Raw genomic sequence first — 27,266 nt, forward strand, 5'->3', positions numbered from 1 at the left:
AAAAACACATTAATTTATAACATTTGTAGTGAATAGTCTAAAAGATTCTTTATAAACAAATAAAGTGACACAAAAAATGGCATTTAATTACTTAATTCAATTTTTTTTTTCTCATAAATCTTATTAAGGTATGCAAGAGCGGCAAATCCATGTACATATTTTTTGGTCATGAAAAAAAAAATTATTCAAAAAGGGGGTTAGTAGCCATATGCATTTTTGACTCACCATGGCATTTGACTATCCATAATTTTGTCAATAATAATAATTCCTCAATACACTATGGATTAGTCAATTTTGGTTCGTCTCTTTCGGTTTCTCATTTTGACTACCATATTTGTAAACAATTCAAAGAGTCAATGTATTTGCATAATGTACATAATTTTAGCATATTTTTTAGCATTATTAAAAGGGTTATTTTATCAGATGATATCACTCTTTAATGCATACGCTACTAGTCAAAAGTTTAAACACACCTGAATTAATATTTCACCAAGATCTAAAAACTGCAGGACAACTTAATATTTTATGTATTATTATTAATATATTGTTAATAATAATTTTGTTAGTAATACTTAAACTTAATCTTTATGATGCCGGTGGACACATCTGTTATTACATAATTTAACAACATCTTCGCCTTAACCTAAAGTAATCTTGACAAACGGTTTTTGACTTGAAAGCTTAAACTCTAGCTGTCATGACACAACATTAACAGTGCAACAATAGTTTATTAATTTGCATCAAGAGTACTCAGAGTCAGTCAAGTGAGTTCTGACTTTTATTTTGAAATAGCAATACAAACTTAAAATCCTGAAAAAATTGGTAAAAAACAGATTTTCATGCCAATAGTTCAAAAGATGACACCTATTCTTTTCCATTTTTTTTGAGAAAAAATATCTAAAAATGTTTTGAATATAAAGAAAAACTGACAGATTCTCTGTTTGAAACATGTCTTTTTGTTAAAGGTTGAATTCAAATCAAATACTGTTATACTGCCCATAATACTTGCGATGGAAATGGGACACCCTTATATGGTCACTAATGGTGCTTGGTGCTAATCCAATGGAAAAGTTTTGTACTGCTCCCAAAAACAAAATCTTACTGGAAGCTAATGTTTTAGCCTCATTCAGACTGTTAGCCCAAATCAGATTTTTGTGCAAATCTGACTGAAAACTGAATCATACTTAAATAGTCAGAACAGCAATGAACTACATGAAATTTGTGTTTGGTATGTGGTTAGAATCCTATTCAAATTGTATTCCTGGAAATCTGTTTCAGTCTGACCAGTCAGAATGGATTTAGCTAACTTTTTCACAGCATGTAAAATGTAAAAACGGCAAACTTTTTTGTAGAAAACAATGAACGTCTTTACAGAAATAATCTTGTGTTGTTGCGAACTGCAAGTCAAGCGTAAAAAGACAATATACTGCTAGAATACGCACCTCTTTGAGTTCTGAAGCAAGCGGAGACGGCAGCGCGGAATAAAGCTCCACATTACAGCTTCCTGCATTTCTGCCGCTGCCTCATAAATCAAAATCCATAATAATCCAGCGCTATGAAAACATGTTATGTCGTAAAACAACATCTGTATTACAAACTGCATTGCTGATATTGTTATTTTTAGCATTGGCATAACAACGTAATGGCATTTCCATAGAAACCAACGCACATTCCGTAAAACGAAAGAACGCTTTCGGACACTCAAATCGGATATGAACAGTTCAGATACACTGTGTGGACAGTCAGTTATTCAAATCAGATTACATCCAGATATGCACAAAATCAGATTTGGGCTGACAGTCTGAAAAAGGCTTTTGTGATATCAATTTCAAATTTGGAACACTACTCGTGTTCCAATATTTGGTTTGGATTTTCTGGTAGTTTTAGAGTTTAGCATTTTGTAAAATATAGATCTTATACTGTATAAAATATTGCTTTTTACATTTTTTTGTTTTCAGAAACTTTAACTTCCAGAATTTTTTCCAGGTTTGTTTTTCTACCAATGGTCTTCTTCAAAAAGAGACCAAACTTAAGTCTTTGCATCAAAGCATTCAAAGTTATAACAGCTTAAATTTCATTTAAGTTTCATTTTCAGGTCTATGTTCAAAAAGTAGAACTGACAGTTAACAGGTTAAAATAACTTTAGGATTTATGCGCCAATTTCAAGTCTAAACTCTTATAAAAGTAATGGTGTGCTTCTCTTCAATAAGTTCACAAGATCTGAGGCATCACATATGCTCACAAATAATACCGGAAGGGTTGCACCATCAGGGGTTTGTTCAAACCTCTAATTCGAAGTATGAGCTACAGTAATAATGATGCTTGCCTTAGCAAATTAATGCTAATTATGGTAATTTAACATAGAACACAAAATTACTGTGCTAAAGGTGGTTGTATGACTACGAACAGGATAGATAGCAAGCCAAGCACTGTAAACAAACTATGGAATGGTGCAGCCTGGTAGAAATTGTATTAAGATAAATTTACAGTCTGCTACCATATGTGCCCTATCTCACACTCTCTCTTACTCACACACACACACACACACACACACACACACTGGGGAATGCAATATTCAAGGGGTTGGAGAAATAATCAGATAAATCCCTGACAGGCAGATCAAATGACCAATTTAGATCTCTATGGCAATATTAGACACTGCTGATTAAATTATAGAAGGAAAGTGCAAACAAAACCCATCGTCAGAGGGTGGAATAATTGGTTATTCTACCCTAATGTGCCCACTTGTGGTGTTATAATGAGAATTCACAGGAGCCGAAGAACTGACAGTAGCTTCTGCTGTTTGTACTTTGAGTTATACTAACCATTCGACTCCAATTAGAGATCGATTCTGCCTGTGGCACACACAGGGTTAAAGCTGAAGTACTGATCTTGTGGATTAAAATACTGTAATGAAGCACTCGAAGTAACCTGACAGAGAGCATAGTCATTTACTTATAGCTGAAGGAGAAAAACAACTAGCTGGGTGGAAAGGAAAACAATTAAATAAACCTAGAGAACATGCGGGCTTATGCAAACTCCCACGCTCAGGTATGATGAGGACTTAAACCCTAAAAGTATATCAACCTCTGATGATTTTATTAAAGAAAAATGTAAATCAAGATATTAAACAGTTCATGTTGTCTGTGTGCAACTCACTTGTCGAGTGCTGAGCCCTGGCTCTGGTTGCTTGTCAGCCGGGAAAAGACGTTGCGGTCGTTGCGTATTCGAAGTGGAGGGGAAGGAGGAGGGGTGTAGCCTACCTCTGGACTTCTGACATAAAAAAAGAAAAACAATACACACAAAAAATCAGCATGTTTGATTAAAGTAATCAGTGTAACAGAATGCTGAAACCTAATATTTCAGAACATATCAACAGCTAACCTGATACACACTTCACCTTTAAGTATGTTAACGGGAAAGTTCACCCAAAAATCACAATTCTGTCATCGTTTACTCATAAATACTCATTTTTTTTTTTTCAACAGAAGATAAATACTCACATCGGTTTGGAACATCTTGAGGGTGAGTAAATATTGTGTCATATTGGCCAAGTCAAATTTATTTGTATTGTACCATTAAAATTAACATGTTGACTAAAGTAGTTTACTGCATAATATTGATAATAAAATAATAACAATAACAAAAACAGAAACAGAAAATCTGAAAAACCAAATCATAATATATATATGTCAGTGTTTTTATTAATTCCATTTATGTTTTTGTTAATACAGCACAAAGCACTAGTCGACTAAATGATTGTAACATGGCAAAGATGAATGCACTTTTGGACGTTGAATGTAAGGGAAATGTCATTTTGGAATTTCTGTGGTCTAATGTGATATTGTTGTTCATGTTCTTGTTCATGATGAAATTTTATTTTATTGCAGTAATTATTTTATAGCATTAACAAGATGACCCGTTGAATTCATGTTGGGAGCGGTGACTGATGAATGTAGGTTTAGTCCAGAGCCTGTATATAAGATCAGTATTGACCAAGTTCAGAGGCTGTCACATGTGGATCAACTTACTATGTGGGGCATATTCATCATTTTCCACTTTCATATTGATTCAATGAATTTATTGCAAAAATTACCGTGTATTTATTGCATTTTGAGGGAAAATAAAACAATTTTATAATAAATCTTTAAAAATCAAAACCTGGAATAACATTATAACCTAAATATGCCATGTGAAAGTTTGAAACAGGAAACAGTGGTTTTCATCTTGCCACTTTCTTGGTAAAGAAAACACATTTTTACTTAAATTAATAAAATGGATTTATTGCATTTTGGAACCAAACTATTAATATATACATGCACATGCATTCATCTATGGACTGTTTCCTATATTTTCATTTACAAAGGATTTATACGAAATATATTTTTGTTTGCAAAACTAAATAATTCGTTTTTACATTGCCATTTTACAAGATGTCTATAAAAATAATTAAAACATCTTTGAAAAATGTCTTTGCTTTTAGATACATAAAGCTGAAGGAAAACATTTTTATGTATTTTTATTACTGTTCTATTGTCCTGTCTAAAGATCAGATATCTGAATAAAGATATCTGAATCTGAATATATGAAATAAAATGAGTTAGTATGACTAGTATTAGTTTAGCAATTTTTGTCCTGTCTTTAGGAAGCATAATGAAACTGTAGTAAATTCAGTAATAAATTGAGATCTTTTTTTTCCTGCAGATCTCAGTTGGAAACCTTGGGGGTGAAGGGGATGAAGTTACCTATATGGCTGGCCTCGGTCGTATGACTGCCTCCTTGTTAAGGGAGATGTGTCAGATCCTCTGGACTGCCTTGGGCTGAAACATCAGCATAGAAATGGTGTTATGTTCAAAATAACTGAATAACTGTGAGGAGACACAATCTAAAATTCTCATCACCCTGATCCCATATAATGGAATACAATTTATTCCAGCACGAGAGGGTTTTGCCTGACAGCTGCACTCACAAAGTGTGTCCTCTGACAGGCAGGCTGATGGTTCGAGACACCAGATCTCTGGAATAGACCTCTTTGTGGACCAGGCCGTTCTCGTGGATCTCCGACAGAGAAGCCAGGGACTTAGTGATGTTCTTGGAGGTGAGGGTCAGAATCGGGCCCAAATACTCAGCTGACACTGCCTTCATTTGTGCAGATAGCCGAGGCTCAACCTGTGAGAGGAACTGCATTAAATATTTCAAAATACTACACTGCCACCTGCTGGTTATAACACACAGAACAGAAATAAAGTGCTTTCAAATGCTGATGAGCACATTGATTATAGTCATGTCAAAAAACAGGACCAAGGCTGAGTTTTACCTTCATCTTAAAGTCATCTTGACTCGCAGACAACTTCATCTGTGAAAACCTGTAGCAGGAAGTTAAGCAGTGAGGTTTATCAAATTTATATTTGATAGATTACTTTATGATAATCATCTGTGGATGTACTGTAAGAATGTACTCATACCCGCCCTCTGATGCCTGACTGAACTCAGACGCATCCTCATCTGTGCTCGCATAGCCATTCTCTGAGGAATATATGAAACATTATGAAGAATTCATTACACAATTACAAATATAGCTGCAAGCAGCGATTACCGGTGTTCAAGCGTATTAAAGCATTTAAGAACTAAAAAAGGCATTATGTATTATTTAGGAAGACTGTATATATGTAAATAAATGATTAAATAGAGCATTTATGCCAGTTCCACGTAATTTACCATAGAAGTATTTTTTGTTACCTATATAAGTCTTATAGCGCCACCTACAGCACAATTTCCATAAAAGTTGGTATGCATGTTTAGAATCATATGCTGTATGTGCTCACCTAGTTTTTCATTTTAGTTTGGAATTTATAGGCTTTTGAGTACATTTGGCCAGGCCCATTTTCTAAACGACCTTTTTATATCAGTTCAATTCGGTTCAAGTTTAGTTGTATAGCGCTTTTTACAATACAAATCACTGCAAAGCAACTTTACAGAAAATTACGCTTATAAGTGGTGACTGTTAGTTTATGTGCATATGACAGGAATTTTCAGAAAAATTCATACAAGACGTAGTCAACCAGACGATGAACATATCTATATGTATATAGAAAAACCTAGGACTAGTTCGCAAAAAGTAGTGTTTTTAAATGATCTTGAATGATTAACAAACAATTTAATTGATAGCAGTTTCTCGAGGCAAAGTTGTTCAGAATTAGGGAGCCTATCATATGATATGAATACCATGAGCACGTGTGAAAAGTCATGTAATATACAATCAAATCTTTAGGGCCGAGAGTCAAAAAGACCCACCAAGTTTTGTTCTGATCAGCCTCTGTCTAACAGGTGATCGAACTTCATTGGCTAGTTGAGGCATAGTTATGGATTATGTCATATTATAGCACCACACAGTGGCTAGACTCAAAGAGGACGTGGTCTTACATGTGGGTAATTAGTTTGAAATAAATATCTCATTCCGTTGAAAAGTTGTATTCATTTTAGGAAAAGTTTCCTTGCCTCTTTTGAACATTTTGGCATGCCGTCATGACGGTGAGAATATAAAAAAACAACAACTTTTTTTAAAACTATTGATATTCACTCTCCAGCAGAGTTAATTTTAGACCACAAATTGTGATTTAGTTTTAGTCATAGTCTTTTGGTGAAAATGCCATTTAGTTTTAGTCATATTTTAGTCAACTGAATTGTTTTAGTTTTAAATAGTTTAGTCAACAGTTGTAAAAAATATCAATAGTTTACAATCAATATTTTACGAAAGAAGGTTTTTCAAAATAATCAAAAAAGCCCAAAACTTTCCTCAAGGTTGGCAATCAAATCAGTCACATGCGTTTTGTTCTTTTCCAATGATAAAAGACATTTGAGTCTACGACAAGCACTTTAGTAGTTATGAGCGATTTTATACTTTTGATGTATCTTAGGGCGCTATTTTAATGATCTAAGCACATGGTCTAAAGCGCACGGCACAGGTGCACTCAGAGTGTGTCCCAATCCACTTTACTAGTTTAATGACGGGAAAACGGCCGGGTGCATAGTCTAAACGGGTTGTCCCTATTCTCTTAATGAGTTATCGGTGATTTTTGCGTAACATGCAATAAAAAAATCATTTAAATACAACAAATCAAGAAACGTGTCATTTCCCATTTGTTATCTACATTTGCCAGCGCAAAGTCAGAACGTGTCTCCAGAGATGCTCGTGCGCAAGCAAATAGGTAGCTTAATTCTGATACCTACAATGGCTATCCATTACGACATGTAGGCATTTTTATATTCATGTAGCCTAAATAAATGATGTAATCTTTTAGATTTAAATCTTAAATTTTAGAGGAGCATTTTCTACTAACGCGCTCTTTAAAATAAATTAATATTGCCCCCCCCCCCCCCCCTTGACTTTACACTTTAGACCAGGTTTGAGTTATGGTGCAGTCTATTATCAGTTCCTCAAAATAGCAACGCGCCAACAACGCACCTGAACACACCTCTTTTTTTTTTTTACCAGGACACCCATGGGTGCACAAGTGGGCGCAAATGCATTTGCTATTTCAACAATACGGCACAGGATGGGAAAAGGAGAACTGAGTTGGCCCTGAAAATAGCAAAAACACTCGCGGCGAGTCATATGTCGGGTGTATGATTGGGCCCATAGCGGGTGTTCACACCAGACTTGTTTGGTTCTATAATAAATAAAAAGAACAAAAGGTAGATAGAATAGAAATAGAATAGAGATTGCTAGTGTTAGAGGGTCAAGTGTGAATGGAAGAGATGTGTTTTTAGACTTTTCTTGAAGATGGCTAAAGACTTGGATCGGAGCTCAGGGCTGCTAGGATCGAATCCGCTAGGGTCATTCCACCAGCAGGGAAGATATAGATAATATAGAAATTCTCACGACTGATGGCTCACCTTGCTGGACATTGTGGATTAGAGCTTGCAGCTCAGGGATACACTCAGCCTTTTCCCTAAGAGCATCCAGGATCATGTGATTGTGGGAAGAGCCAATCACATCCGTCTGCCGCAGCTGACCCTCCAGAAGGCGAATTTGAGCCTCTTTTTGAGCAACTTGTAACCCCTATATACACAAACATACGTGAAACATTACCATTCACAAGTGGGGGGTCAGTAAGAGGTTTTAAACCATTTTAAAGGAAGTCTCTTCTGATCACCAAGACTGCATTTATTTGATAAAAGAAAAATTACTAAATATTTCTAGACAATTTATTAATGTGTATTAAAGCCGAATTTTCAGCATCATTACTACAGCCTTCAGCGTAACAAAATGCTTCAGAAATCATTCTAATATTAAACATTTGTATTATCTACACTGAAAACAGTTGTGCTGCTTTTTGTGGAAGCCATGATAAAAAATTTCAGGATTCTTTGAAGAATAGAAAGATCAGCCTGAATTAAAAAAAAGAAAAAAAAGAAGAAGAAGTGACTATGCCTTCACTGTCACTTTTTATATTGAAACTGAAAAAAGGAAAATTAATTTATTTAAAAAAACTTTTGAATGCTAGTGTACATATCTGCTGTTTTTTTACGGTTTAAATTATAATTTATGTATTGCAATTTCACTATTAATTTAGTTATTCTAATCTACTCTGGATGACCCTAAACAGAGCATCAAACCGTTTTGTTGGATTTGTCTTCCTGGACTTACCTTGTCAATAGAGGCTTTGAGGAAGTAGTCCAGGAGAGCGCGAGCTTCGGCCAGCGAGCAGGAACTGATGACCACTGAGGTGTCCACAGAGTCCAGCTCATCCTAAAATAAGCACACTTTATAACCAATATAAAAAAAAACCTCTATGCAAATATAAGTGACATGTGGTTCAACTACATTCAAGCAAGCAATGAGTCATTTGTGAAATGCCCTGTACCTTGGTCTCCTCGATCTGTACGATGGTGGCCTGGCAGTCTGACAGACTGTCGCTGATGTAGTCGATGTTGGCATTGAGCACCTCAATCTCCTCGTTCATCTCCTGAAGGAGCCTCTCCTCCTCATCCTCTCCGAAGCCCTCGTTCAGTAACTTTTCTCTCTTGCGCAACAGCGCCTCCTGCTGCACGGACAGCTCCTCACGTTTCTGGAAGGAAGACATTATATTAGAGTTACGATCACAATCCAACTTTTACATTGATAAACACACAAATCACTAATGCACACAACAATCCAACAAAACTAAAATGCACAGGGTGCATAATGTATAATGTAACATATAAAAGAAATATAAATGCACAAATCACCTTGATGAGGCGATCCATATCAGCTTCCACATTAGTGATGGTCATTCTCTGCATCACAATATCCATGATCCTCCTCTCCAGAGACTGCCACTTCTGACGGGCTGTCTTTGAAAAACTTGTGCTCGTACTTTTTCGCTGGAACTTTTTTCTGCTACTGAAAACAAATTTAGATATACAATATATAAGCTACAGTTCACATTGTAATGACAACAGAATTTTTTTAATGAAAGTCACCAAATAGATATCAGAGAAATCATAAAATGTATTAGATTTACATAAAAAAAAAAAAGAATGGAATAAAAAAATTTGCATTTAACTTCCATAATGTCATGCATTTCTGACTGAAAAATGGGCATTGATTGGAGTAATATAAATTGTTACAATTATTATTATTACAATCATTATTTTTATTATTATTATCACTATTATTATTTTAATAATTGCATTCAAATTATTTGTTAAGTTAATCTATCATATCATTCAAACGTATTAAATGTGACAATAAAGAAATATACATGAAAAATCACAAAAGATCTCCATTTTAAAATCTTTAGAATTTTTTATTTATCAAAGAATCCTAAAGAAAAAAACGTACAAAAAAGTATTAAAAAAATGAATCTTTCACTTATAATAATTGTGCATTCATGCCATATCATTTTTACTATGATTACGAGATACCAACTTCAAAAAGCATTCATGTCCTTGTATAACTTGCATTTACAACGTGTGAACTGGGAGTTTTATGTGAGCTACAACTCCCCATCTCAGATTCATTAGGTGCTATGTGCGATAGTTCTAAGTTTAAAGGTGTGAACAGCTCCAAATTGAACATCATGTGTCGAAATTACAGTAATTACAACATGGCATGGAGTGCAGCATATGAAAAGTTTTTGCAAAATCATCAAATTAAGGCCTTTTCACACTGGCACAATGATGCTTTTGAATCAAAACAATAGATCCCTAAAGGGCTATTCACACCAGGGGCGATCATTTGCGGCGTGAAAAAGTGTCAACTTTTTCCATCCCGTGTGTCAGTTATTTAATTTTTTTTATATGTCGCACCATTATGAAACGGGTTGTCTTTAGATTTGAGATTAGCGCTAACATCAGTGGCACGCCACAAAACTTGTATATCCTGTCACTCAGGATTTGTTCAGAGATGAAGACTGCCATCTAGCGCTCAGGATATAAACTCAAAACCAAACAACTTTTAAATATCGATATTCCATTTATCGAATATCGCCAAACAAAATATCGTGATACTTGCAGGTGTATTGATATTTTCTTACACCCCATTCATAATAATTTAATGTAATGCTGTTGAACAGCGGACGATGTGAGGAAAATGCATTGTTGTATGTATAGAAAGCAGTCAATTGTTTCGCGCTCAGCGTGAAAGCACTGTTTGACAGCGATTCACCTCACTTTTTACCCATCACGCTCCGTGTGAAACAGCCTTTAGACTGATCTCAGAAGGATCACGTGACCGTGAAAACATGGGTTATGATGCTGAAAACTCAGCTTTACAAATCAAAGGAATACATTACGATTTTTAAATAAATTCGAATATAAAAGTTATTTGAAATTGTAATTATATTTTACAATATTATTGTTTTTTGCTCAAATAAAGGCAGCCTCAGAGAACATAAGAGACTGAGTCATTGGTGTATCATGCATCACTGACCTGGCCAGGCTTCCTCCAGTCCCGTGGCTCTCATTCTCTCCCAGGAATCCGTTCAGTTTGGTATTCCACTGGCGTATGATGCTGGTCACCGAGCGAGAGGATTCGTGTTCGGAAGTTGTTGTTGTGGTGCTGGTGGACAGCTCCGCTCCGGAGTCCACACTGGTGAGTTTGCGGGCCACACGTCCGGCCACACGCTCCGACATGGGCTTGGCCAGCCGCCTCAGCGCCGTCACTTCCTGCGTCTTCCTCCGCAACACGATCTCCTGCTGGCGCTTCTGGGACTCCAAAGCTCTGATCTGATACTAATACAGCACAGAGAGACTGAGTCAATAAAACGACATACACCGCCATGGTATCACTCGTTTTTATATGTTAATCATTCAAACCTCTTGTCGTCGCTGCTCTTTCTTCAATTGTGCGATTTCTCTGTTCCTCTTCGCATCGATCATCCTCCTCCGCTGCTGCTCCTCCTTCATCTGCTTCATCAGCGCCACCTATAGGTGGGATGGAAAGCAAGCACTGTGAGAAACAACTAGACAAAAGTCTAATGTTCCCATTCACATAATATTTGCCATAGAAATTTTTTTTAAATCTTTTTTAAATCTTTTTATTTTCTATATTAATAATATGAGGTTATTTTGGTTTTTATTTATATTTTTGGTGAACACATTTCTTCTTGTTTGCCAGGATAATAGAGGTATTAACATGTGTGCACTTATTTCTGGTCCAGCTGTCACACTGGAAAGTAACAGTTAATCAAGCACACTGCATTATGGGATAGACTTACTTCATACCTTGCTTTTTTATATAATGCCTATTTTACAAATGTTATCTCGGTTCTGTACACTACCATTTAAAAGTTTGGGCTTAGTAAGATTTTTTTATTATATCGTTTTATTCTCACCAAGGTTGATCAGATAATTATATTACAGTACACACAGAAATTGTTTGAAAAGTATTACCGGTACAATTGAACATATTTTTAAATCTAGTTTATTCATATGATGCAAAGCTGTATCTGTAGCTTCCATTCCTCCAGTCCTTCAGAAATCATTCAAATATACTGATTTGCTCAAGACACATCTTTTTATTCTTATGTTCTTATTAATCACTGTTGAAAACCATCAATGTGGAAACCATCACACTTTTTCAGAATTATCTGATCAATATAAAGTTTAAAAGAACAGCATTTATTTGAACTAAAAAGATTTGTAACATTATAAATTTATTTGTCACTTCAATGCATCATTGCTGGACGAATGTTCATTTCTTGCAAAAAAAAAAAAAACACCTTACCACCAATACTATAGTGGTGTTTTAATATTTGGAATCAGCTATTATTTTTATATTTTCAGTTTTAATTTTAGTAACATTTTGAGTGATTTTTCATTTTTAGTACTTATTTAGTACGTATATATATATATATATATATATATATATATATATATATATATATATATATATATATATATATATGTGTGTGTACATAATGTTCTATTTAATTATTTTAAGTACATCAGTTAAAAATGTTGCAACTACATAAAATAGAAAAAGAGTTTGTATATTTTACAGTTAAAGTTTTTTTTTTTAATTATTATTATTATACAAATAATGAGTTTTTATATTACTTTTAGTTTTATATAACCGTAACAACCCTGCCCCAAACTTTTGAACAATAGTCTCTCTCTATACTTGAAAATAGCAGGTAGTTTCCCCACTATCAGCATACAAACTTTCATGCAAACTGGGACACACTCTATACCTGAGGGATCAGCTACTTTCATTGAATATTGGTAATTTAATTACACTCTTAAAATAACAGTTAGACCCTGTAAGTGTCTTCAGTCGCAATTACCTCTGCAGCTGATGAAACCGATGAAATGTTTAGTTTTTCTCCTGATGGACTCAAGGGGGCAGCGTGTTTCTAAAAATAAAGCTCCGGCTCTCACCTTGGCTTTCTTCATCTCGGCCACCTCAGACTGCAGTTTCTTGAGCTCTCTCTCGTAGCGGCTCTGGTTCTTCAGCAGACGCGCATGCTCCTTCTGAGCGGCCTGCAGCTTCAGCAGGTCTCGGTTCATCTCCTTCAGACGCTTCTCATACTCCGATTTGATCTTACTGGCTTTCTCCTCAGTGTAGTTCTCCATGGACACTGAAATCACACAGAAAATGAAGGAAGAATCGTTTACACTCCAAAAGACGAAAAAAGATCATTTAGTTTGGAACAGCATGAGGGTGAGTAAATGATGACTGGGTTTTAATTTTAAGGGTTAACACCGATTCATATACTTTTGGCCTTTTGCCTTGTACCAGAAATACATCACAAACAACAAAAGGCTGTGAAGCTGGCGGACGCTCACTGAGGTTGTGCAGCACGCGGTCTCTCTCCAGCTGCGTGTCTCTGATCTTGTTCTGGAGCAGAATCAGTTTCTCCTCATACTGGCTCTTCAGCGTCAGGAGCCGGCGCTGGCTGTTCTCCAGCTCATCGATGAGTCTCTGCTTGATCTCGATCTCACACGTCAGGTCCGCTAGATCGGCCTGTAAGCTGACTGAGAGATCAGGAGCCACAGGTCAGAAGGTCAGTGGGAATGAAAGGGACTGACTGGACGTTTGTAATAAACGCTAGGGCTGTCAACAAAAATATTTGTTGAATTAAAAATAACAATCCACATCTGAATGCAAAAACGTTGCATTTGTATTTTAAGCGTGCGTAAAGCAGCCTTATCAGTGGCACACGAAATGCGATGATATGATTACTTTTTTTAGCCTATCAGGGTAAACCCACTGGATGTGCAGCTGATCATTCAAAATATTGCAGAAAAAGAAAACATCATTGCGGAGAAGATGCGGTTTACGTCAAAAACTGAAACCAAGCCGTTCACACAGAACACATATTTATCATTTTCTAAAGGGACATCTATCACTCCGGCACTAGCGTCTTGCACAAGAGAGCCGAATGTTTAGAAAACCACGCAAAAGTTCAACTTTTTAAAAAACATGCCTCTTATTAAGGTCCTTAGTATTAAACTGTATATACATACATGATGCTTTATTATTTAAGCAACATAATTAATTATATATGGTTTGTAAACATTATTTTAAACATTATGCACTAGATGTCATGTTATTTTATTGCTTTGAAGAAACGTGCATTAGTAGTATTTTGTTCGATGCGCCCTCTTGTGGCCTTAGAGGAGAAATTAACAGAAATTATGCTTTTTAAATTTGAATTTGAAATTTGAATAAACGCATCTCAGAATGCACCTTTCTCGTCTGAGTCGGAGTCAGAATCCACCAGGCTCTCGTCGCTGTCGAACTCTTCCTCCTCCCTGGTCTCCTCTTCCTCATCCTCCTCCTCCTCATCACAGCCGCTCTCGCCGTGATCATCCTCCTGAAGAGGATACATGCCATCCTGCACAGAGAGATCAAACCTTAAGACTGTCTTTTGCACTCAACAAACCAGCAAAAATTATTATATTCCATTTAAAAACTTTGGTATAATGCATATAATACGTATAATGCATTATAAAGAGTTGTTAAAGGGTATAATCCATTATAATTATTAATAATGTGCGTTGTAATACATTACATCTTGATGTAAATAACAATAACCGAATTTAAAATGCATAGTGTAACAATGAATTGATAAATGTTATAATGTATTAACTGTGTCACAATAATTCATGAGATTGTACAATGCATTAATAAGACAAAACTACTTTTATAATGCATTATACATGAAGGCTTTAATATTTTTTTTTCATATATACATTATGCCTTATCATTTTTATTTCAAAATGTTACAGCTTTATTCATGTAACAACATTACAACTTAATATTTTTGAAAAAAAGCAGCAGTGCATCTAGTAGTTTTATGTCTATTACTTTATTTCTGTAATTGTATGATTTTATTATTAAAACACTACTATTCTTGCAATAACTTATTTTTTTATTCACATGAAATACATGAAATACTGCTTTATTGATCACATTTTATTCTTTAAACTCCTTTGAGGTTTTTTTTACTCCTCGAAATACTTTTTCCTTGTCTTTATATTCATAAAACACAAAAAATAAAAACGTTATTGCAAGATTATTTTCTTCTCATTTTCCAACTCCATTTTCATTAAACTGCTGTAAAATGTTACTAAATATTTACAATTTTAAAATTAAGACAATTCTTGTAATTTTAGAGTTTCATTTGCATTAAATCACTGTCTGCAATGTGTAATTTAAATCATATTCAACTTCTTTATTCTCATATTTATTCACACTGCTGTAAAACATAATTCTTGCATTATTACTGCTTCATTCTAATAAAACATTGCCATGCAGATTTTGTCCTCAGAAGAATTACAGACTTTTTTTTTTTAAATCCATCTCAAATCTTTGTAAACAGCAGACCGGTTGGAACATAATGAATCAATCTCCTTTCTCTCACCTCTTCAGGTTCGTTATCAGAGTCTCCATCTCCATTTTCTCTTCGCTCTTCGTTTTCCCTGCTCAGCCCATTCTCGCTCTTTTCTCCATTTTCCTGAGGATAAAGCTTGGCCCTCTTCTTCAAACCTTTTTCTTTCTCAGGACTGCAAAAAAATGGCGATCTATTAATAAAGTTCCTATAGACAAATACATGCATAAACAAAGCACTGATGTAATCAATAGGACATACAGTAGTTTGAACACTAAATTATAAGGCATCAGCCATAATTCCACCAATATCGGACGCAAACATCATTTATTAGTAATATAATCACACCACAGGGACTCATGCAGTGGAGAGATAGATCCTCGGTCTTCTGCTTTTTAGCCTTTGCAGGTCAGCTGAGACTTCCAGTAGTAATTCTGTAGTGTTGGGTTCACAAATTACCCTTGGTCTCTCTCCCATCACGGCCACATTAGAGCCAATCTCAGAGCAGGACGTTCCTGTAGTCATATTCATTATAACGGACCATTTACTGAGAGATACTTGTGTCTGTGCCAGCTTGCTGTCCTTAGTTGGAGTCGGTCAGGACATACTGGCACAAACACAGAGATAAATCTAATTCGGACACATTGTACAGCCTCTTATTGGCTCAGGACAAGCATATTAAAGTCTTCCAAATACACAATCAGCGGGATAAGTTACAAGACCTCTGCTCCCATCTGAAGAGATTGAGACATCCTGGAGCAGGGTCTCCTGTTTAATCACTTATTTGATAGCATTAATTCATTTATATATATGCGATGGATACTGTAGACTGACAATATCATTTCCTTTTAGATGTGACCTTAAAATGTTCTCAAATACATTTTCATAAGTTAAGATCTATTCGGACATATCTTCCATGGAGTATGTGTTTTTATCTATGATGGTATCATTTCCTTCAACACGAATATGAAAAGAAATTAACATTTTTCAAAGACATTTGAGCAAATAATAAAATAAATATATAAAGAATAAAAATAAATAATAGATAAGAGAATAAATACAAAATTAATTAAAAAATAATACATCAAAGAATAAGAGCATAAAATAATATGAAACAAAATATTAATATAATCTAAAAAAAAAAAAGAGTAAATTAATAATACAAAAATACATAAAAGAATAAGTAAATAAATAAATACAAATAAATAATCAGTAAGAGAATAAAATCAAAATGAATAAATGCATAAATGCATACAAGAATACAAGTAAATAAATCAATAAAAAGAATAAAGAAAACAAACAAATAAGCACATAAATGCATAACGAATAAAGTTTAAAAATAAATAAAAAGAACAAATAAATGAAAGAATAATAAATACTTCACCTCTTCCTCCTCTGATTTCTTTCTTTCTTCTTCAGCCTCTCCACATCTAATTTGGCTTGACGAATCACATCGGTCATCTCTGCATCCATGGAAACAGAGGGGGAGGAGCCAAGAGTGAGTGCTGGAGAGGCGGGGTGTGGAGAGCGGGCGGAGAGGCGAGACAAACTGCGCCTCAGAGACTCGTTCATGGCCTCGCTCTCCAGCAGCTTAGACCTGAGGACCAGACACACACAAGTCACTGTTTAACACTGCTCTGATGAGAAGTTCAAATCCAAACGTGTCACGAGCAGAATACCACGTTACCTCAGCTCTTCGATTTCTCGAATGTAGTTCTGGATTAGATTGCCAATCTCCTCGTTTGTTTCACCTGTTCAAAGTGTGACGGATTTATTCAGCAATAATGAAACGACAAGAACAACTGATGATTGTTTTTTTTATATATATTTTTAAACCACGCCAGCTTTCTTGGCTATTTTTTAATGACAAAAACTATATTTGAATAATTAAAATTTGAAAGTGAAACCAAATAATATAATAAATAAATAAACTTTTCAATAATGTCAACAGAATTAGTTCTTTAAAAAAGTAGTAGAAACGTTAAAATCCCAAGAAATAATACAATAACAAATAAAGACCTTCAGTGGCCAACTAACCTTGTTAAGACACACTGGTTAACTGATCAGCTGTGCTAGTTTGAGATTTTGCTACTGCTGACTATTAAAGCTAGCTCACTGAGTTTCAAAAAACTAAATTGCACAGTTTTCAGCAGTAAAATTATGTTAGTCACTGTTTAATATTTAATACAATTCTCTATTCTAATACAAGTCTCAATAATGCAAGAATGAGTTGAATAATTTATGAAAAATATGTAATATCCCACTAAATAAACTATTAAGCTGAGACATTTGCAGTACTTGTCTACTGATTATTTACAGTAAATTACACAGAATGCTTTTGCTGCTAATAGTGTTGCACAGAAATGCATAATTCCTATGCAGCATAAGTCAGAGACACCGCTGGGATACCAAGGACCAAGGTCAAATAATTATTGGTCAAATAAAAAATGCATTAAAAGTATTTAAATATACATGTTTCATTTATATAAACAACAAAATTACACTGATTATGTAATAAATATCTCCCAGTCCTATTATTAGGGCCCTATGAGTTCTATGATGCCGTAAACGGGAATGGAATCACAGAATCCACTTATAAAAACAGAACTTACTGTATAATGCAGAATGATTCTTTATTTTTAATTGTTTAGTAAAATTGTATTTAGGCTAACCAGTAAAAAGGGGTCCAGATAAATTTAAACAAATAAAAAAAAAAAAGGCTGTACTATTGACACATAATTCTCCACCCACTGGAGGTCTCTCACCAGTCTTAGTGAGCAGCAGGTTGACTCCATTGGTGAGCAGCTGGGTGACTCGAGTGTTGAGGTGGTCGATGGTTTCCTGCATGGCTTTGACCCGCATACGTAGAGTGTCATTCTCTTTTTGGAGCATGGAGTTCTCTTGAAACAGATCGCTAAAACCGTCGGATCCATCTTCACAGGCCACTCGTTTTCCCTGAAAGAAATCCAAAGACTGTGAGATGGATAGGTAGGCACGGACCCCATCCAACCCGAGCAACAATCCCCCAATCCTTTCATGCTCGGTCTCTCTGTCAGGACAGCTCAACGCTCTTAAAGCCATCACGGCTAATCGCTAACTTCTTCCGGCGGCCGTTTATCATCCAGGTCAGGCAGAGGCGCTAAGCTGCTGCTACGCTCCATTAACTCCAGCGCGATCCCATGAGCTGAACCATGTTATCATGCAGGAGCCCACCCTTTCTAACGCCCTGGACTTATTACATAAACAGCTCGAGCACCAACTGGGTGACACTGAAGGAGAGAGGAGAAAGAACAAGTGTAGGTATAACCGAAGGTCACCTGACTCATTATGTTCCCCAAGTCCTCTATTTGATTTCGTAACAGAGAAGTGTTTAGCTGTTTGATGCTTCAAAGTCAGCTCAAATTGTTTCTGTAGTAAATTAAACAAGTAATAAGATATCTTGACAAGTCAGTAAACTGGTTCCTGCTGTGCAGATCATTCTGACTGTTGTCATGCGTCTGCTATCCTGAAAACGCAAACGAGTTGGTCAGTCTGTCTTCCAGATTCACCCAAAAAACGAAGTCTGTCTTTATTCAAAGCCATTATGATATAATATTTTGTAAATATTGTAAGAATGTGCTATTTGCGATTATGTGTTATCCAATTAATCTGTTGATTAAAAAGAAACCATGAAGGTCCGACCCAAACTCATCCATTGAGGTGTGCAAGTACATTGTTCAAAAACGTCCAAAAGAGGCTCTACTAATTCATATGAACTCACAACCAATTCATGGCAACGCATTACCACCAAACTAGATGTTTCCGAGCAAGATCCTATGATTTGTTTGATTTGTAGGCAAAACATCACTATGAAGGTCCAAACCTAAATCTAATCATTAAAGGTGTGGTACCCAATTTAGGAGAGGCTAGCATTAGCAAGCTATCTTTAAAAGCATAAGATCTCACCCTTCCTGCAAATCACTCTCCAAAGCCACGCCTCCTACATGAACCTGCACAGACCGAACAGAGGCTAACTAGTGACAAGATGAGAGATGGCGAGTCAGATTACCTCATGTCTCATTCACTGGTGAGAAAACATTGCAGTACGAAGAACATAGTATTACAATAAATAGGCTTTCCATTCTCTCTCGGGCTGCAAAAGCACAATGAATGCACTGTACATGCATACATTTACAGGCAAGCAGCACAGTCTATCGTAGTTATCGTACTGCGGAATATGATTGGACGAACATTTTATGATCCTTCACCTTCCACAGATATAAATACATTTAGATCACTAAACTTAGTCACGAGATGTGACGAGACTTTCAACCAGGATAACAAAAAATGTTTTGAACCAAATCATCTACCCTGCTATTAAGAGGCGTTTGAGTAATTTTATAGAAATGCGTGAAAGAGCCAACACTAACTAACCCCATCCCTCAAAATGTTAAGGATAAAATATCACCATGAAGGTCAACCCATAACACTTCCCCTAAAGCTAAACTCTAGAAGTGTGTGAGTAAATGTGCAAAGGAGAAGAAACGAATTCACAACTAATTCACGATGACGTTTTCTGTACAAATCATACCGCATTTTTCGGACTATAAGTCCCACATGAGTATAAGTCGCATCAGTCCAAAAATACGTCATGATGAGGAAAAAAACATATATAAGTCGCACTGGACTATAAGTCGCATTCATTTAGAACCAAGAACCAAGAGAAAACATTACCATCTACAGTCGCGAGAGGGCGCTCTCTCATGGCTGGAGACGGTAATGTTTTCTCTTGGTTCATGTCTCTTAGTTCATTTCTCTTGGTTCATGTCAAATTCATTTTGATAAATAAGTCGCACCTGACTATAAGTCGCAGGACCAACCAAACTATGAAAAAAAGTGCGACTTATAGTCCGGAAAATAAGGTACATCTTTGTGTAGGATCATATGCTTTTGTATGATTGATAAGTTACAAGTCACCATGAAGGTGAGGCTATTCCTCATGAGATGTGTAAGCAGATTGTCCAAAAAGAGAACTAATTCGTACAAATTCATACGAACGTACCAGAGTCATACGAATTTGTACAATTTAAAGATAAAACATTGTCAACTGAACCTAACCCTCAAGCTAATGTGTGAGTAAGAAATTCTTACAAATATTTCTAAAGATGCTTAAAAAAAAATTGTCAAGATTGTTTTGTTGGTGGAGGGCAAGATTTTTTGCGAAGAATTACATATTGCGGGCTGTTTCAGAAACTTGGAATTTAGCGCACGAATAGTATGGAATACTTGTGTACTTTTTCTGTAATATTAGGAGCTCGACAGCCATTCAGTGAACAAAGTTTTGAAATGAACAGAATAACTTTTTTTTATATATATATGGAGGCGGGTAAATGTTTGTCCATTTGAATTGCCCACTTGAGGGTTTTTGTTGGTGGGAAAAGATGCCTGCTGGAGACTAACTCCTCCAGAATGCCACGACCCTCCAGCTCCTTCTCCTTACCGCTTTGTACTCCATGATCTCCATCTGGAGGCGTGCGATCTCTGCTCGTAATGCGCTGATCTGCTGGCTGGTTTTGTCCTGGTTCATGATCACTTTGTTCTTGATGTTGCGAGCCCGATTGGCATACTTCAGTGTGTTCAGGGTCTCCATGAAGTCACGGTCAGAGGGGCTCACGCAGGCAATCATCACGGTCCGACTAGACAGATACAAGGAAGATGAGAATGCAAGCGGCAAAGAATTCATAAGGGTCTTTCACAAACACACACACACACACAAGGCAGAAAGATAAAACACACAAACAGATGACAGATAAACACAAACATGCTTTCATGGACTGCACACGCTCCTCGCATAATTTTGTGTAAGCGGCTGGGATTGAATGTCTTTAAGGAGCACCCTCTGTCTGCAGTCCCTCATATTTAATTCAATCAACTCCCCCTCTGAACCCACATCAGAAGAATATATAGGCAGCCTGTAACGTCCACTGTGGGCTGAGTGACCCAGCGCTGCGCCTACATGCAGATTGATGCAGTGCACTGTTAGCATGCATTAACCTTCAAGGCACAATGACTGCACTGTGCACAGTGATGTTTACAAGTGTGTGAATCTGCATGGACGAGTCTGAGACCTCTAAAAGTGTCAGACAAACGGTCTCAACTATGACAGAAGTTAAAGCATTCAAGATATAGTATCATATCAAGGAACTAAATAATTATGGCTGTCAATGTAATGTTTATTTATTGTAATTGGTGATTTGAAAATACATATTAAAATGTAAAAAATAAATATGTCAATAAAATATAAAAAGTAATCATGTCCCTGTCAATTCAATGTTAATGTTCTGAGATTATTTAAATTGAGATTATTTAAATGTATTTAAAAATAAAAAATGTATAATATATTATAATAAATAAATAAATACATTTAAATAGAATTTCAATTATTCATGTCCCCTGACTTGTAAATAAATTGGATCTCTTTAATGTTAACCGAGATTAATTATTATACAATATTTTTTTTTTTTAAAGATATAAAATATATATTTTTAATTATCTTAATTAATCATGCCCCATTCTTTATTGAAAGAAGCTCCGGTCAAGTGAAATTCCTCGTGTGTGTGTGTAAACATACTTGGTAATAAAGCCCTTCCGATTCTGATAAAAGTGTCATAACAGAGGTGGACTTAAAAGTAGTAAAGTAGATCTGTATTATTTTTAATTATCCTAATTTAACATAAAATGTCAAATATAACAGTGTGTATGTGCATGTCAAGTTTTGCTCTTTTTGTGTACTAAAAGCTACATAAAGAAACTGAACAATGTCTTATTTCACATTTAACAATAACGGGTGTACAGTGTGTCATGTAAAAGGTGTGGTACAGTAACTATAATTGTCAGTTTCTTGAAAACAATAGAAGTCAGTGGGAGGTCCACAAAGCCATCTTCAGCACAACCTGAAAAACTTCATAGCTTCATAACAGGACTACTGTCATTATCTTTAACATATCTAAAAATAACACAAATTAGGGGTATTGTTAATCAATAGTAATTATAATTATCTTAATTTAAGAACAATAAAACTCAAAAGGAGTTGCCTAGTACGATACAAAAACACACGTTTGCAACTCAACACAGCAGCTCTGCTCCAAAGGTCTTTTATTTGGACAGTGTTGCTAAGAATGCCACACTTGTGGTGTTCAGGTGTGTGTCGGACGTTACCTGTTTCCTCCCAGCGAGTCCTGCAGCAGGCGTGTGAGTTTGGAGTCTCTGTAAGGCACATGGCCTGCCTTCTTACTCTGATCTCCCAAAGCGCTGATCACATTACCCAGGGCCAGCTGCCAAACACACACACACAGAGAGAGAGAGACCCGGTCACGCTCCATCGCATGCTGCTATCTAAGATTAAAAGCTTTTAAATGGGCTCTCATACAAATGAGTGACTAGGCTTTAAAAACAATAGAGCTCTATTGGGCTCTGAACAATGGCTCTTCTTGGCTTTCTTCCAGTCTTTAGCTCTACTTCAGAGCTCTCTCACAATGTAATTACCTTTCCTTCCCTTCATCTACTCTGACAACTTTACCCAGAAAGACAGTGAGAGTGCAGTAATGAAGGTGGAGGGAGAAGCAGAACTAATGCTACATAAATTTCACACCTTAGTTAACATGGATAAACTTGACTCAGCTGAAAAAAAACGGGTCACAATTAAAATGAAGTTTAGGACTTTGAAAATCCCTGACGAAGCCAGTTTTGTGGTGTTGAGGTGCTGGCTTAGTTCTGAGAACTTTCTCGAATTTCATGGTTAAAGGGACTGGTAACTTAATGTCAATACAGTCATGAAATAAAAAAAAAAACTAGTTTAGAAACATCTACTTGTTTATTATTTACATGATTAATTAATTTATTAGATTTATAATTATTTACAAATTTTCCACATTTTATTTGAACATAAATATAGTTTAAACATAATACTAATAATAATAATAATAATAATAATAATAATAATAATAATAATACTTAAATCATCAAACCTATGAAGCAACAAATGAAAGTGTGGGAATTATATATTGACCAAAAAAAATAAAAAATGTAAACAATCCAATATTTTAGCATTTTGAAAATTGCCAGCGTTTGGCTAGACGTAAAAACAAAACATAATATAAACACATTTGTATTTACTATTAATTTACTTACTAAAAATGTATAGTAAACGTAAATAAAATGTACAGCGGGTAAAATAAGTATTGAAAACGTCACCATTTTTCTCAGTAAGTGTATTTCTAAAGGTACTGTCGTCATAAAATTTTCACCAGATGTCAGTAACAATTCAACTAATCCATACATTCAAAGAAAAGCAAAACAAATAAGTTCAGAAATTAAGTTGTGTAGTAAAGTAGAATGACACAGGGGAAAAGTATTGAACACGTGAAGTAAGTGAGGAGAAAAAAGGCCTGGAAACCCATGACACCTGCAGAAATCTGACAGAGGAGTGCAAAGAAACAAAGAGTTGTCCAAGAGCCAAGGATCCCTTGTTGAGAGCTTCAAAAAGTCCTGGAATTAATATCTACAATTGTTTCAAAGAAGACAATAAGTAATGCACTCAACCGCCGTGGCCTGTACACACACACCACGCAAGGCTCTACTGCTGAAGAAAAAGCATGTTCAAACTTGTTTAAAGTTTGCTGCACAACATTTAGACAAGCCTGTGAAATACTGGGAGAACATAGTCTGGTCCGATGAACAAAAATTTTACTCTTTGGATGCCATAATACACACCATGTTTGGAGGTCAAATGGCACTGCGCATCACCCCAAAAACATCATGGTGTGGGACTGGCAAAATTCATGTAATTGAAGGAAGGATGAATGGAAAAGTGTACCATGACGTTCTTGATAAAAGTCTGCTCTCATCTACCAGGATGATGAAGATGAAACAAGGACATTCCAACGAGACAATGATCCCAAACAATGCCAAGGGAACTCTCTTTTGGTTTCAGAGAAAGAAAGGAAAGCTGCTAGAATCACTCAGCCAATCATCTGACTTGAATCCAACAGAAAATAGATGGAAAGAACTACAGATCAGTGTTCATAGAAGAGGTCCACAGAAGAGAATGGGCCAAAAACACACCTGAGCAATGTATGCGAATAGTTTCTCCATACAGGAGCCGGTCATTACCAACAAAGGCTTTTGTATGAAGCATTAAATAACTTTCAGTAAGCGTGTTCAATACTTTTTAACTGGTCATTCAATTTTATTACACAGAACTTAATTTCTGAATTTATTTGTATTGTTTTCTTTGTATGTATGGATTAGCTGGGTAGTTACCGACATCTGGTGAAAATTTCATGACAACAGTACCTTTAGAAATATATTTATTGAGAAAAATGGTGATGTGTTAAATACTCATTTTACCCACTGTGTGTGTGTGTGTGTGTGTGTGTGTGTGTGTGTGTATGTATATATATATAAAATTATAAACGCAACACTTTTGTTTTTGCCCCCATTTTCCATGAGCTGAACTCAGAGATCGAAGACTTTTTCTATGTACACAAAAGGCCTATTTCTTTCTGACACTCAAAAGACTTTTTTTTATCTTATATTTTTTTAAGAATTCATATGCTCATCAAGGCTGCATTTATTTGATCAAAAACACTAAAAATAATATTGTGAAATATTATTACAATTTAAAATAGTGGCTTTCTTTTTTTAATATACGTTAAATACAAATGTATTCCTGTAACTTTTCAGCATCATTAGTCCAGTCCCTAATCACAGGATCCTTAGAAACCATTCTAATTATGCAGATTTATTTTGTATGGTTTGAAACGCTTTTAGCGGTTTAATATTTTTATAATATAAAAAATATATTTTTATATACATCAATCTTTATAATCATGAATTATCAACACATCCTTTCTGAATAAAAGTATTATTTCAAATCATCTTTAGATGACAGAATGCAAGCAGGAAAATGGCCCTAGGGGAAAATGTAGCTGTCAGGGGACAGTCCTGTTGGCCTGTTTCTATAACTATGTTTCTAAAACTAACCTGTAGTGAAAGCCCCTACAGTCTGAATAGCACACGTACCAGGCCACAGTTGATAGAGATGCCCTCTCTCGCTCTCTCTCCTGTGGCTCCTGTGCGCTTGAGCCGCTCCGATCCAGCCAGGTCCACAAAGTGAAACTTGGCAGTGAGCGTCTCATACTCGGGCTGAGAGATGGAGGCATCAGACACATCACTCATCTCTCCGTTCATCTGCAAGGGGAAAACGCAACTGCAGCTTTAAGCCACTAACACAAGCATCTTAAATTACAAATTTGAAAATGCATTTTCAATGTGCACCGACATGTTCAGTGTCGATGTTTCTAATGCCAGTAGTTTTATATAATTACTCCGTTTCGAATCCCAGCAGTCTGAGCTCAATTAATTTTAATATTTTAAAACTTGAGACCTGCTCAAACTTGTCAATGGTTTTCTTATCCAGTAGTTTGGGGTTATAGCTCTCAACATGATGCATGCAGTTTTAATTAATGTTCACATGTGTTGTCAGATGTTGTGGGCATTACTGTGAGCATCTGAAGCGGCTCCTGTACCTGTGGCTGTGGGCAGACTCTCATCTGGCAGAGGTGGATGGTGAAGATGGCATGAGAGCGGGAGCTCTGGGCGTTCATCTGTGTGCTGGCGGTGGTGCGGGAAAGAGCGCCCAGCTTCAGACACTGCAGCAGCTGAGGAGGAAGCACACACTACTGTTATTCTACTCACTAAAGCTTGCTGTTGTCCTCGAGACATCAAGCAATAAGAGCCATTTAAGACAAATAAACAAGTCAACAATAGAATTATATTCACAAAGCGTTACACTTTCATCATGTGTTAGTTTCTGAGTGAAAACAAACAATCAATGGGAACTGATGTAGGGAGGAACTGTGACAGCAGCTGTTGTCAAAACAATGAAGCTTCTCCAGCAACAAGCCACTGTTTTCCTCAGTGTTTATATAACATGGCACATGGCATGCATGTTTTAATAATAATTATTATTAACAACAACATTTATATATAATACAAAAGAAAGAAATATTCATATTATATCATACTAATAACACATATTATTATTATTATTATTATTAACAACAATATATTAATGTATAATTATATAATAATGCATAATACAAAATAAAGAATTGTATTGTCATAATGATTATTATTATTGTTCTCACTATTTACTACATTACACTATTTATTATTATTATTATCATCATCATCATCATCATCATCATTATTGTAGTTGTTGTTGTTGTTATTATTATTATCACCAACAACATTTATATATAATATAGAAGAAAAATTCATATTTCATAATAATGATCATAATCATAATTGGTAGTAGTAGTAGTAGTATGATTAGTAGTAGTAGTAGTATTTAATGCAATATACAAACTAATAATAATAATTATGTGATAAAATAATAATGTTATTGTTATTATTGGTGTTATTATTATTAATAAATAATTATGTTAGTAATTGTTAATTAACACATTCGATTAATATACACACTAATAATAAAAATTATATAATAAATATTTATATGATTAATGTTTAATGTTGCATATGATCCACAACAACAACATTTAATATAATACTGTTATTATTACTTTTTGTAGCGATAACAGTGTAGATATACAAAAACAAAAAGTTTTAAAAAAAGTAAAACGAACAACAAAAAAAGTGTTGATATACAAAAAATATATAACATTATTAACAAACTTGCAATATATTATGTTCATGCTGTATTATAAATGCTGCTGTTTTCTCTACTTTTATTGTTGGCTTAAATGTAGCTAGCTCAATGGTCGTTACAATTATTCTCATGAGTATCTTGTAGCAATTACCTTTTTAAACTATACCTATTTTTTTGATTGAATCACTCACAATAATTAATTAATGTCAATGTTTATGTCATTCTGAGTCCGGTAA

The 27,266-nt window shown here is 35.3% G+C and overlaps 1 protein-coding gene across 5 annotated transcripts in view; it reads right to left on the bottom strand.

The window, feature by feature from the left end:
• kif21b (kinesin family member 21B) overlaps nt 1-27,266 on the bottom strand; it is a 74,368-nt gene that overhangs the window by 16,393 nt on the left and 30,709 nt on the right. For 3 of the 5 annotated variants that reach the window (XM_026242458.1, XM_026242459.1, XM_026242456.1), the window contains exons 5-26: nt 25,889-26,020; nt 25,383-25,550; nt 22,518-22,633; nt 20,800-20,995; nt 18,086-18,275; nt 17,008-17,071; nt 16,705-16,917; nt 15,354-15,495; nt 14,177-14,324; nt 13,273-13,461; nt 12,865-13,064; nt 11,302-11,409; nt 10,916-11,217; nt 9,232-9,385; nt 8,868-9,071; nt 8,651-8,752; nt 7,897-8,062; nt 5,466-5,526; nt 5,318-5,366; nt 4,970-5,169; nt 4,746-4,820; nt 3,160-3,273 (exon numbers count right to left, since the gene is read on the bottom strand). In XM_026242458.1, the coding sequence (XP_026098243.1) occupies nt 3,160-3,273; nt 4,746-4,820; nt 4,970-5,169; nt 5,318-5,366; nt 5,466-5,526; nt 7,897-8,062; nt 8,651-8,752; nt 8,868-9,071; nt 9,232-9,385; nt 10,916-11,217; nt 11,302-11,409; nt 12,865-13,064; nt 13,273-13,461; nt 14,177-14,324; nt 15,354-15,495; nt 16,705-16,917; nt 17,008-17,071; nt 18,086-18,275; nt 20,800-20,995; nt 22,518-22,633; nt 25,383-25,550; nt 25,889-26,020 (3,293 nt within the window). The remainder of the gene's footprint in view (nt 1-3,159; nt 3,274-4,745; nt 4,821-4,969; nt 5,170-5,317; nt 5,367-5,465; nt 5,527-7,896; nt 8,063-8,650; nt 8,753-8,867; nt 9,072-9,231; nt 9,386-10,915; nt 11,218-11,301; nt 11,410-12,864; nt 13,065-13,272; nt 13,462-14,176; nt 14,325-15,353; nt 15,496-16,704; nt 16,918-17,007; nt 17,072-18,085; nt 18,276-20,799; nt 20,996-22,517; nt 22,634-25,382; nt 25,551-25,888; nt 26,021-27,266) is intronic. The other 2 variants (XM_026242457.1, XM_026242460.1) reach the window with 1 other exon arrangement.

The sequence above is a fragment of the Carassius auratus genome, unplaced genomic scaffold (assembly GCF_003368295.1).
Source record: "Carassius auratus strain Wakin unplaced genomic scaffold, ASM336829v1 scaf_tig00001591, whole genome shotgun sequence".
In the NCBI taxonomy this organism is placed as follows: Eukaryota; Metazoa; Chordata; class Actinopteri; order Cypriniformes; family Cyprinidae; genus Carassius; species Carassius auratus.